The sequence below is a fragment of the Colobus angolensis genome, unplaced genomic scaffold (genome assembly GCF_000951035.1).
Source record: "Colobus angolensis palliatus isolate OR3802 unplaced genomic scaffold, Cang.pa_1.0 Scaffold337, whole genome shotgun sequence".
Lineage (NCBI taxonomy): Eukaryota > Metazoa > Chordata > Mammalia > Primates > Cercopithecidae > Colobus > Colobus angolensis.
The window spans coordinates 1,932,923-1,947,148 of record NW_012116677.1 but is presented as its reverse complement, the minus strand read 5'-3'; the positions used below and the strand labels follow the sequence as shown (position 1 = coordinate 1,947,148).

The window sequence follows — 14,226 nt, the reverse complement described above, 5'->3', positions numbered from 1 at the left end:
GGCATCTGGCCTGAAAAATCTAAATTTCTAATGTGAACAACTATTTTCACTCCCACCCCATTTCTTATCTAAATCTTTTAATTTAGACACCCTATTTGCTTCATCCACACATTTTTTCCTCTATCCAAAGCTCTCTTGCCCAAGCCAAACTATACTACGTACAAGAATCATATTCTTCAATGTTACTAAAAACTCCTAATCACTCTAATCACTCTAACCTCTTCCATCACGCAAAGATTAAGTATCTCTGCTTCAGGATAGAGGCCACTGTCTGTTTCTCACACATCCTATAATTTTTTTTCCCTTGGTACAACCATTCCTTCACTCTGAAAGTTTTCCCCTGTACTTCCCTCTAAATTATCTCTAATTGTCTCGCTGGGTGCAGTGGCTTATGCTGTAATCCCAGCACTTTCAGAGGCTGAGGTGGGCAGATCACTTACGGTCAGGAGTTCGAGACCAGCCTGGCCAGCATGGTGAAACTCCATCTCTACTACATTAGTACAATTTTTTGGTACATGGTGAAACTCCATCTCTACTACATTAGTACAATCTATTAGTACAATTTTTTGTACTAATACAAAAAAATTAGCTGGGCGTGGTGATGGGCACCTGTAATCCCAGCTACTTGGGAGGCTGAGGCAGGAGAATCACTTGAACCCGGGAGGCACAGGTTGCAGTGAGCTGAGATCGTGCCACCACACTCTAGTCTGGGCGACAGAGCAAGATTCCATCTCAAAAACAAAACAAAACAAAACAAAAAAAACAACTTCTCCGATCTCTAGAGCATGTCTTAGATGCTGTTCCATTTTAATCTACTTTGTTAATATAGCAATAATAATATGTACACACGCACCAATACTTAACTAACGCCAATGCTGAGTCATTGCAAGATAATTCCCTGGGAGTGGCACAGGTGACAGAAATGCACACTCTCTCAAACATGGAGGCTGTAAAAACTCATGATGTCATACTCCCCTGGATTAGTCTGGTCACCTAACTAACCTCTCCAAATTCAGGCTCTACAGAGGCCCAATAGATGCAAGAATAAAATGGAAAGATATGCTACAGGGAGTACTTATCTTGCTCTGGTTTTCCACATCTTTGGGAGGTAACGTATTTAGATGCGGTGCAGGGTTTGCTTTAAAGAGTCTAAAAGCAACTACAGTCTCTCTTAAAAATTCTGGACACAAATGATGGACTGAGGCCAGGATCTCATTTTTAGTTTCTAGGTTCAAAGTTTAAAACTCTTACTTTGAACCAGGTTTTCCCAGTCTTGGAACTACTGACATTGTGTGGGGATAAGGTGAGGGGGACACTCGTGTGCACTGTATCATGTTCAACAGCATTCCTGGCTCTACCCACTACATGCTAGCGGCATCACCTCAGTTGTGACAACCAAAATGTCCATACATTTCGCTTTGGGGGCCAAACTGCTCCTAGTTAAGAACCACTGCTTTAAGCCCTGCTTTAGTAATCGTGATTTGGAACATGGTAACAAAAAGTAGTGCATGTATTTGTTACTCTAGAATATTTTGGGCTAAGCATCTGCTACAAAGTATTAGAACTAACTAATGTTGTTTTCAAAGAACACTGTATTGCAGGTAGCAATCAGTTTAATTGGTACAAGGTTTGGCATTGGAATAAGAAAGATCTAAATTTCAATCCTGGCTTCTGTACTTACTACTAGTAAAATCTTGGTCAAATTATTGAAACCTTAGAATATCAGTTATAAAGTAGGGATAATTATAGTACCTACTACACTGAGTTGTGATAATGAGATCAGATAATAAAATGCTTAGCAATGTATATCATGTAGTAAAAGCAACTAATCAATGCTAACTTTTAACATGATGAGAAAATGCCATAAGACTTAGTGGGAATAGAATGACACAAAACTATACAGAATATGCATTTTAAAAACACAACTTTACATCTCACACACAGAAAAGAACCCTCTCAATACATTAAAAGCAATTATGTGAAAGTGTATTATATGTATCTTTTTATTTCTTTATCTCTTTCTATCCTTATACGATGGGCATGTATTGTTTTTTGTAATTGGGAAATTACAAAAAAAATTTAAATTACAAAATATCATTAAAAATTTTAATCGTATAGAAAAGCAACCAGATTTGACAAATGCTGGTATTTTGCTGTTTGATTTTAATATAGTGCATGCATCCTTTCAATGTAGATGCATATGTCTACAGTTCCTTTGTTTTTAGGCTTTTTTCAATTTTTTTGAGATGGAGTCTCACTCTTGACGCCCAGACTGGAGTGCAGTGGTGGGATCTCAGCTCACTGCAGCCTCCGCCTCCCAGTTTCAAGCGATTCTCATCCTTCAACCTCCTGAGTAGCTGGGACTACTACAAGCATGCGCCACCACACTTGGCTAATTTTTTTATTGTTAGCTAATTTTTGTATTGTTAGTAGAGACAGGTTTTACCATGTTGGCCAGGCTGGTCTCAAACTCCTGACCTTAAGTGATCTGCCCACCTCAGCCTCCCAAAGTGCTGGGATTACAGGTGTGAGACGCTGCGCCCAGCCTGTTTTCGAGCTTTTTAATAAGATATTTATTATATGTATAATTTTTAAAGTTGTTTTTCCCTATATTACTTTAATTTTTTCCCAAATTATAATACCAGACAACAATCTGAGGGAAAAAAATGAGTAATTTAGATTGGGGGTTGGATACTTCCTTAAAGGGCCAGATAATACATGTTGGGTTTATGAGCCACACAGTCTGTTACTGCTGTTATGGTAAGAAAGCAGCCAGACAACCCTAAAGAGAATGTTCCAATAAAACTTTATTTGTAAAAACAGATGACTGGCCCACAGGCTGTAGTTTGCTGACCCCGACTTACTTATTCATTTATTTTAAGAGGCAAGGTCTCACTCTGTCACCTAGGCTACAGTGCAGTGATGCTACAACAGCCCACTGCAGCCCAGAATTCCTGTACTTAAAGAGCAATCCTCCTGCCTCAGCCTGCCTACTAGCTAGACCTACAGGTGGATACCACCACACCTGGATAATTTTTAAATTTTTTATAGCAAAAGGTCTCATGAAATTGTCTAGGCTGGTCTTGCACTCCTGGCCTAAAGTAGTCCTCCCACTCAGCCTCCCAAATTGGTGGGATTACAGGCTTGAGCAACCACACCCACAGCCTGACCCCCCTAAATGATAGTTTTCAGTTAAGTTCTGCTACTGATGAAATGAACTAAGATTATATCACTTACAACTATAGTAAGTCACTCACATTTTGTTCACAAAGAAGTTTTAGATCATCTCTCTGAGGGGAACTCCCCACACCCCACTGTGTCTCTAAGTCATCAATCTGGTTTGGTGGATGGTGCATTATTGGACGAACATCACCAGCAGCAGTTGGATCTACAGTCAATTCTTTGACCCTATAAATATATAAGAGGTATCTAAAGTTAAAAACACTCATGCAGAGGAACAAGAAAATACCAACCTATTCAATAAACAAGCAATTCAGTTAACATACTAAGATTGATGATGTCACCTTTATAGGTAAAATTTATCTGAAATCTGTAGAAACACATAAATGGTTGTTTAATTTTAGGAAATCTACTTAGATAACTTTATATAATTCACATTATATTAATTATATCAAATATAATTATTGTGCAAACTAAATGAGAATTAACAAAGTATGTAGATTCAGTATTCAAAGAAAAAAGTTGCCATTTAAAAATTTTTTTTTAATTTTCAATTTTTTTTTCTACTGGTTCATCAAAGTGGATGTTATTGCAATTAAATTATATGAACAGAAAAATGTAAACAATAACAGACCAATAACTGGATCACTGCTGAAACAAAACAAAGAAAACCCTGTGGATTTCTGGTAGTTATCATGCTCAATTAAAATAGCTACATGTAAAATAATTTTATTTATAATGTATAAAGATTATAAGATTTTAAGTTTTATCATTTGAAAAGAGTTTACTCATTATATTTAAACTTACACATTTGGGAGAGGGTAAGCTTTCTTTACCTTAAAAAAAAACATTTTTTTTTTTTTCACCACAGTGGCCAGGTTGGTCTAGAATTCTCAACCTCAGGTCACCCACCAGCCTCTGCCTCCGAACGTGCTGGGAGTACAGGTGTAACCCACCACGTCCAGCCAAAAGAGGGTAAACTTTCTATGTCAAGAGGCTCCTTGCAGACAAGGAAACTCATAAGATCATACAGCATAAAGGCAATCTCTTCATTTTAAGCAAGATAATTTATCTTTTAACAATTTATCTTTTAATGGTAAATATGCAAAAGTGACATCATCCTTAAAAATATGAGGGGGAAATAGGAAGCCTGAATTCTAAATCAACATTTTAAAGCAAACAAATTAATAAAAGACATAAGAATGCAGATCATGCAGTACAACCACCACCTGCCAAATGAAATGAAAATGAAAACTAAAATGGCTCAGGACAAACATAGCAAATGAAATGTTTATACAAAGCACAATTCAAAAGAAACTATAAAAATGAACATCTTATGTATAGAATGAAGTAGACCTGGTAACTGAAGGAGAAAAGTCGTCATATTCATAAGAAGGAGAGAGATCAGGGCGACTGCCACTACCCTGTGAGAAGGGAATGTCTGATGGACTAATTCCAAACTCCTTTACTCTGCAGCACCAAAACAGCAACAAATTAAAAGAAAATGCTCTTGAAAGACAGCAATGCACATTGCACATTTTCATTTAGTATTCACTTTTATTTAGAAAAGGATATTGATATTATTGTGACAATGTATTTAGAATGTTATTTTACAAATAACAAATTTTAAGAGGTTTTTGAACATCTTTGTTCTATAGATCCCATGCTCTATAGTCCTAGGTCTTTCCTTTCTGGTGTATTTTCCTCTTTTCTCATAATCCTTCCTAGAAGTTTAACTAAATCACTTAAATCTGAAATGCCCCTCTAACTACATGACCATTCACTCTAATTTCTTCATGTAGTCAGTACCACAACTATTTGTTTATTAGCATTCATGACTCTTCAACGTTTTTGCCATCTTTTTCAAACTGGACACAAGGGAATTAAGTACTAATGCCTTAAGGCATCCATTGTTTGTAATGAATTAACTTCTTTCCTATGCATCCAGAATGGTATTAGCTGTGAAATGTCCTTAGTATAACTGAGAAAATATTCACTCTATTTTCAATGGTTGGCAATTCAGATGAAGAACTCTGGTTGAGAACAGCCTTTAGCAATGAAATTTAAATTGCTTTTGTTAACATCTTCAATAGTTACATTTAACCAAATTATGATTTTTCTCACCCCATCTATGTAATTCCTTATGTCTCCTTTGGGCCAACCCTATTTCATATCAATATAAAATATTTAAGTACCTCCTACATGTCAGGTATTAGGATTGGTAATTTTTAGGCATTATATTATTTAGTCCTTCAACCATCTTTGATTTTATAGATGAGAAAAATGACTCAGAAATAAAGTATCTTCTCTAAGGTCACTCACTGAGAATGTGGCAATAACTGAGGTTAAAACCTAGCCCTGAGTACAAAGCCTATGTTATTTAAACACTTCAATATAATAACCACATTACCCGATTTTCTTGTCATTTCTCTTAGGTTGAACCAAATGAAATTCCCGTCTTTATAGGTCAAAAACAAGTATCAATATCTTCATATAAATCAAACTAACATATTTCCTCTACTAACAGTCTTTCTTTGACCTATTGGTAATATCTACTGTAAGGTTATTATTGGATAGGTTCAATATTGGATTCATCTGCCCTTTATCCTTGAAAGTTTATATACCACACATGCCGAAAAATGTAAATATCTTTTTTTTTTTTTTTTGAGGTAAGGTCTCACCGTATCACCCAGGCTGTGCTGCAGTGGCTCAATCATGGCTCACTGCAGCCTTGACTCAAGTGATCCTCCCATCTCAGCTGGGACTACCAGTGGCGTGCCACCACCCCCAGCTAATTTTTTATTTTTTTGTAGAGATGTGGTCTTGTTAGGTTGCTCAGGCTGGTCTCAAACTCCTGGACTCAAGTGATCCTCCTGCCTTTGCCTCCCAAAGTACTAGGATTACAAGCATGAGCTATGGCATCTGGCCTGAAAAATCTAAATTTCTAATGTGAACAACTATTTTCACTCCCACCCCATTTCTTATCTAAATCTTTTAATTTAGACACCCTATTTGCTTCATCCACACATTTTTTCCTCTATCCAAAGCTCTCTTGCCCAAGCCAAACTATACTACGTACAAGAATCATATTCTTCAATGTTACTAAAAACTCCTAATCACTCTAATCACTCTAACCTCTTCCATCACGCAAAGATTAAGTATCTCTGCTTCAGGATAGAGGCCACTGTCTGTTTCTCACACATCCTATAATTTTTTTTCCCTTGGTACAACCATTCCTTCACTCTGAAAGTTTTCCCCTGTACTTCCCTCTAAATTATCTCTAATTGTCTCGCTGGGTGCAGTGGCTTATGCTGTAATCCCAGCACTTTCAGAGGCTGAGGTGGGCAGATCACTTACGGTCAGGAGTTCGAGACCAGCCTGGCCAGCATGGTGAAACTCCATCTCTACTACATTAGTACAATTTTTTGGTACATGGTGAAACTCCATCTCTACTACATTAGTACAATCTATTAGTACAATTTTTTGTACTAATACAAAAAAATTAGCTGGGCGTGGTGATGGGCACCTGTAATCCCAGCTACTTGGGAGGCTGAGGCAGGAGAATCGCTTGAACCCAGGAGTCAGAGGCTGCAGTGAGCTGAGATTGTGCCACAGCACTCCAGCCTCGGTGACACGGCAAGACTCCATCTTAAATAAATAAATAAAGTATCTCTAACTGTCATCTAATGAACTGGACTTGTCCACTTAATCACTTAGCAGCAATGTGTACTGTTACAAACTATCCCACAATTCCCACATAAAATTTTCAAAGTATATGATTCTAATATAAGGATATGAAAAAACATTGCTTTCACATCTAACTGAATTTTTAAGACAGAACTGCTCACTAAAGTAGCAACAGGAATAACTATTCCTATTAATATATTTCAGGTACTGTGCTAAACATTTTACACAGATCACTTCTTTTACTCCTCAAAAACAATCCTTTAAGATGGACACGGTCATTAACTGTCCATTCTAAAGATGAGGAAATAAGGGCAGAGAGAGGTTAAGTAACTTTCCCAAGGCTTTGGTACCATTAAGTAGTAAGGAAGTTATTAAACCTATTTTGTCCTGAGAAATAACACTTCAATCACTAAGCTATGTCTTAAATACAAAAAAAGTTTAAACAGTTAAGAGAGAAATAGCTTCCTAAAAATATGAAAATTTTAATGTAACGCCACCTACCCATCACCTCAAAGTATTAGCCTAAATAAAATAAGGCAGATTTAGTATAAAGGAGGAATTAATTATTTTTGGCTGTTAAAAAAAAAAAAATTGACTCTTAAGGTCATAAAACATTGGTATGAGTATCAAGGAAGGTTGAAAATCTTTATTCCTAGAGATTTGGAAATAAAATTGAAAAAATTATGTGTCTGATATGGTTAGGCCCTGTGTCCCCACTCAAATCTCATCTTGAATTATTATTTCCATAATCTCCAAGTGTCAAGGGAGAGACCAGGTGAAGGTAATTGAATCATGGGGGCAACTTCCTCCATGCTGTTCTCGTGATAGTGAGTTCTCATAAGATCTAATGGTTTTATAGGAGGCTCTTCCCAAGTTTGCTTGGCGCTTCTCCTTCCTGCTACCTTGTGAAGGTGCCTTGCTTCCCCTTCCCCTTCCACCATGACTGTAAGTTACCTGAGGCCTCTGCGGCCATGCTGAACTGTGAGTAAAATAAACCTTCGTAAATTCCCCAGTCTCAGGTATTCCTTTGTAGCAGTGTGAGAACGGATTAATATAGTGTCCCAAATGGTTAGTCATGTTGCAAGTGAGTTACATGATATAACAGTAGGTTGAAACATTTTACTTTGACCTAAGTGAACTAGAGGAACAGCTAGATAGAGCATTTTCACAATATTACGGAGGAATCTTTTGTTGTCTCAAATCTTAAGAAATAGAGGGGTTTTGTTTGTATTAATTCTGTAACATGGCAAGAATCTACTACACTAGGCTGTTCCTCATCTTTCTCAAGAATTATTCTGAAATAAGAAACATTTTAAATTAATGATAAAAATCCCACATATCAAAAATGTTAATTACAAAGATCAATTAAAACTAACACAGTAAGGATCTGCAGCTAGGAGCTCATAATTCAAACTTTAAAAGGGATTAAATTTAGAAAATACAATAGTTCATACTTAGAAATGTAGTTCTATTACTTTTTTTTTTTTTTAAGACAAGGTCTTGCTCTGTTGCCCAGGCTAGGGTACAGTGGTGCGATCACAACTCACTGTAGATTCAACATTGCAGGTTCAAGCAATCCTCTTACCTCAGACCCCCCAAGTGCCTGAGACTACAGATGCACGCCACCACACCAGGCTAATTTGCGTATTTTTTATAGAGATGGGGTTTTGCTATGTTGCCCAGGCTGGTCTCGAATTTCTGGGCTCAAGCAATCCACCCACCTGGGCCACCAAAAGCACTGGGATTAAAGGTGTAAGCCACCACACCTGGCCCTATTACATTTTTAAAGAAGTGATTATATTTTAACACCTTTTTACAAAAGCTCAATAGGTTTATACTGTCCAACAGTGTTTACTACCATTAAAAAAATCTCTTTAGAAACAAGATGCAAAAAAATCTGGGGGGTTATAATACCATTTGTGTAATGTTCAAATACAGCTACCTATGTTACCGAGAGGTAACATTCATAGGTAGTAAAATTATTTTTATAAAGAGGAAAAAAAAAACAAGTAACGTATTCCACAGAAGTTAATACATGGGTTACATCCGGGTAGACATAAATGAATAAGGCATGTTATTCAGGATTTGTGAACAGGAAGGAGCACATGGGGAACCTTTTGGGGGTCCAATAATGCTCTATTTCCCAAACCAGTGACAGGAAAAGTTTTCACTTTATAAATATCCATTATCCATTTAATTATTCAGTTATACTTTAGGTGCTTTTCTATATGCATAAGTATTTTACATTTTAATAAAAAATTAAAAAATAACATTTCCATAGTGATTAAAACAAAGAAATAGGACAGATACTTCTGTCCAGCAAAATTAAGAGAACTGCTATACTAGAAATGGATTACAAAGAGAAATTTTGTCTCTAGGTTAAAATCACAAATTTAACATTTGAGAAGAGAAATTTAATACTAAACAGTCATTCAAAATAAGATCACTGGTAAATAAAGTCACTCAAGAGCAGTGGGGAAAAAATCTATGGATCAAATATAAATATGCCCGTTATAATTCAAAGTTCCAAAGGCATTTCATGACTATATAGAATAAACTGCTTTAGTAGTCTACAATGCATTCTGTCCTTCTATCTCTAATAACCCAGTTATAATGTTTATAATGTTTATAAGACTATTAATATGAATAACAAAAATGTAACCCATATAGAACACCAGAAAGGGCCAGGCGGGGTGGCTCACGCCTGTAATCCTAGCACTTTGGGTGGCCGAGGTGGGTGGATCACCTGAGGTCAGGAGTTCAAGACCAGCCTAGCCAACATAGTGAAACCCCGCCTCTACTAAAAATACAAAAATTAGCCGGGTATGGTGGCACATGCCTGTGGTCCCAGATACCCAGGGGACTGAGGCAGGAAAATCGCTTGAATCCAGGAAGTGGAGGTTGCAGTGAGCTGAGATCACACCACTGTACTCCAGCCTGAGTAACAGAATGAGACTCTGTCTCAAAAAAATAAATTAAAAAAAAAAAAAAAAAGAACACCAGAAAGAACTGTGCTATCACTTCTTCCTCAAATCCTAGATTCCCCATATATAGCATTTAATATTATCAGGAATAATCTGAACCATATACCAAAACAATTCAAGAAATACAAACTGGTCCCTGACATTGATTTACTTCAGGGTCTTAATGTAATAAGAAGAATTTGCATGATTTAAATGCAGTAAAATATTAGGAAATAAAACAGTGAAATGGAAACCTTGTTCTAGGATAAAAAGACCAATTTTACTAAAGTGATTAATCCCTTCCCAAATTACCCATTTCCACTTATTTTTAGAATTTGACAAAATGATTCTACCTATCATCTTAAGGAATAATATGCAAAACATTTTTTTTTTGAAAATTGAAAGAACAATGTAGTAAGATTTACCCTATCAGATATTAAGTTATACTGCATACTGCTCTACTTCCCTCAAATTTCAAAATGGAGAACTATCTCTCATACCTATTTGCATATCTTAACGTATTAAGAGTATTTTCACAGGATGCCATTCCTGGAGAGATTGTGGCAATCTACAGGAAAAAAAAATGCAGAGGTAAAGAAAATGTCATAAATGATCAAGACAATAATACTGACATACGGCTCATTTAGGTCTAATCTTACCATGATTATTTAAAAATAAAGACTTATTAATGTTATCTCAACTCCAAGATTATATTATCGTATCTATAATCAGATAAAGTCTAGTTAAATACAAACTCTGAAGGCACCACAAAACAATCAAAATCCAGCAGAAATGGAGGAGGTTAACACCTGGAAGGAATAGTACTGACTGATCCCCACTCCACCCGACTTTTTTTTTTAAACAGCTCTTTGACAGAGGGCAAGCTCTGCTGCTGTCACACAGGGCAACTAAAACTTAACTGAAAACTTGCAGTCTCTCCGGTTAAGAAATTAAAGGATATAGTTTGGGAGTGCAGTTCATAGCAGCTGGAAAAGTAAACTTTGTCCCAGAAGGGAAAGTGCTACAGAGAGTGTGGTACTCTCCCTTCTGGGACAAACTCTTATATATAAACTGCCCAAATCCCTAGCTGATTCCTGACGTAGACATACACAAGGCAAACTATAGGCAACACAGCTAAATCTGAAAGGACTAAACAAAGCTTTCAATTACAGTTGTTGCCCAGGGGAGATAAGAGTTTGGAGTAAGTTTAGTTAAATTTCTGCTAAACAAAAAACCAATAACCTTCAGAAGAACATAACAGAATCCAGTCTCTACGTTCATTCATAACACACATGATATAACCCCAAATTACCAGACATATGACCATAAAGAAAAGTGTGACCTATACTCAAAATGAAAGAGAGAGAGAGAAAGAGAAAGAGAAAAAGAAAAAGGAAAAAAAATCAAGAAAGACCAGCCCTCGAGAACACCTAGATGCTGAAATTATATAACTGCAATATAATCCTCTCTATCAGAGTGGGAGGGACCACATCTTAAATATCACCATATCACTCATAATAGGTTTCAAATGATTGTCACTAATACAGTTTCCATAAATATTGCGTAGTTATTCCTTCAGGAATAAAATAAAACAAACAAAAAATAAACATAAACTTACCATGCAGGTACGAGAGTTTTCACCTATGAAAGAATCTCTTAACACCTGAGTGAGTTTACTTGCACGGAAAGGAGTATGAGGTTTATTTCTACCTAAGGCTCTGATGCACTCCTGAAAATTAAGAAAACAAGTCTCACAGATTAGTCTTTCTTATAAAGGGTAATCTTAATTAACATATGTTAAAAGGTCTCTTACTACAACTTTCAACATTTAAGGTCTGATCAGCTGTGAAAATTCTACTAACAGTTTTATTTATTTTTTTTTTTGAGACAAAGTCTCGCTCTGTCACGCAGGCTGGAGTGTGGTGGCATAATCTTGGCTCACTACAACATTTGCCTCTGGCCTTCAGGCAATTCTCCTACCCCAGCCTCCCAAGTAGCTGGGATTACAGGTGCCTGCCACCACACCTAGCTAAGTTTTGTATTTTTAGTAGAGATGGGGTTTCACCATGTTGGCCAGGCTGGTATCGAACTCCTAACCTCAGAGGATCCACCCGCCTCAGTCTCCCAAAGTCCTGGGATTACAGGCGTGAGACACTGCGCCTGGCCAACAGTTTTAAAGCATAGTGTAAGTGTTTCCATAAATGCTAATTCAAGAAAATAAAAAATGACAACAAAAAAACCTACTTTATTCTTCCAAGAGATATTTCTGGAAACTATGACTAGTATTTGAAAGTGACAGGCAATAGGATAACTGTAAAAAGTTAATTTCTTAACATGGCACTCCAAAAGAAAAAAACACAGTCTTATTACAGCCTTCCCAGCTTTGTTTTTCTACTCAAAGAAAAGATGTAATAACCTGGCCTAACATTTTGAAAGCCATTCCACGTTTTTCTGAGAAACTATTTCTTAGCTCAATTCAGTGGTTCATTGCCCTCCTCCCAGAAAATATGGCTAATTAAGACCCTCTGGACTGGGCACAGTGGCTCATGCCTGTAATTCGAGCACTTTGGAAGGTAGATCACAACGTCAGAAGTTCGAGACCAGCCTAGCCAACATTGTGAGACCCCTATCTACTAAAAACACAAATATTAGCTGGGCATGGTGGTACGCGCCTGTAATCCCAGCCGCTGGGGAGGCTGAAGTGGGAGAATGGCTTGAACCCAGGAGGTGGAGGTTGCAGTGAGCTGAGATTGCACCACTGTACTCCAGTCTGGGCGACAGAGCAAGACTTAGTCTCAAGAAAAATAAAGACCCTCTGGATTCTACCTATGTAGCCCCAGAACTGACCTACTAACTCACATATCCTTTATCCCATCTAAAAAGAATAAAGAATGTGTGCAAGGAAAAATTCTGGGTATAATAAAATCACACTATAAATTATAAGCATCTGAATTTCGAAAACCTCTTATTAGGTAAAACAAGTACTATTATTTTGCAACTGAGTAAAGAAAATTAAAGTTAAAAGCAAAAGACCTTTCATGATAAAATATATTTTATTTACCTTGAGTGCTAAAAGGCTTTTATTAATTTCAGCACCTTCAAGTCTAGTTTGCCTGTCCGCACTGGAAGTATCAGCTCCTCTTTCATTTCCAGCCAAATCAATGAGAGAAAATTTGCCATGTAGTTTTCCTTTCCTTCTAAGAATAATCTGAAACACTGCATGGCTCCGAGATGAATGTGCATTTGCAGATGTTTGACCGGATGTTCTGCAATGTGATCAGGGACATCTTGATACATAAAAATTTCAATTAACATGTTCAAACCACATTATTTTCATTAAAAACAACAGCAGCAACAAACACTGCTTTAGCTAGTTTTCATCTTTTAAATACAGATAAGACACTGAGTTGTAACACTTAAATAGAACCAGATTCATACAATTTAATCTGACATACTTCTAATATATTTGTAATACAGTATCAATATAATAATTGTCACTCACATTTACATGTAACACAAGTTTTTATGAACAATGGTTTTTACTTCCAAGATGTATTGACAGATAACATCCTCGTTTTGTTATGCTATACCCAAAGTTTCTAAAACTGAAGTTTCCTTTCTTAATCAAAATGAAATTTACCTGCAACTGTTGCCTATGTCAATGAGTTTCAGTACATCTTCAACACATTTGACCTCCCGTTCCTGTAATCCCACCACTTGAACCTGCTGTTTTCCATCTTCTAGAACTCTTAATTTTGTTTTCCTATTTAGCAAGTCAAACACCTATGAAAAACCATATTCAAATTAGAAAACTAGCTTTAAAGTAAAAAAGAGGCTAGGCGCAGTGGCTCACGCCTGTAATCCCAGCATTTTGGGAGGCTGAGGCAGGAGGATGGCTTGAGCTCAGGAGTTCAAAACCAGCCTGGGCAACATAGTGAGACGCTGTCTCTGCTAAAAACAAAAAAAATTAGCTGGGCATGGTGGTGCATGCCTATAGTCGCAGCTACTAGGAAAGCTGAGGCGGGAAGCTCATGAGATTGAAGCTACAGTGAGCTGTGATCATGCCACTGCACTCCAGCATGGGTGACAGAGTGAGATCCTGTGGCAATTAAAATATCAGTTCTATAAAAATAAGTCACCCAGAGTTTAGGAATTATTTCAGAGATTAAAATAATAATTAGAATAAGAATTCTCAACATTGAAGTTGAAAAGTTTCACAGGACATTTAAAAAAAAAACTCATAACATAAATTCTAACATAAAAGTTCTAAATAAAGGCTGCAAAACAATGTGAATATATTTAATGCCACTGAACTTAAAAATGGTTAAAATGGCAAATGTTATGTTATATATATATATTTTAAAAAATTAAAATTAAAAAAGTTCCCACTCACCTT

The 14,226-nt window shown here is 36.6% G+C and overlaps 1 protein-coding gene across 1 annotated transcript in view; it reads right to left on the bottom strand.

Annotated features, from left to right (window-relative positions):
- KIF2A (kinesin heavy chain member 2A) overlaps positions 1-14,226 on the bottom strand; it is a 48,932-nt gene that overhangs the window by 19,056 nt on the left and 15,650 nt on the right. The window contains 6 exon segments of the mRNA XM_011952216.1: positions 3,258-3,408; positions 4,537-4,650; positions 10,331-10,398; positions 11,449-11,559; positions 12,892-13,096; positions 13,471-13,732. Coding sequence (XP_011807606.1) covers positions 3,258-3,408; positions 4,537-4,650; positions 10,331-10,398; positions 11,449-11,559; positions 12,892-13,096; positions 13,471-13,732 — 911 coding nt within the window.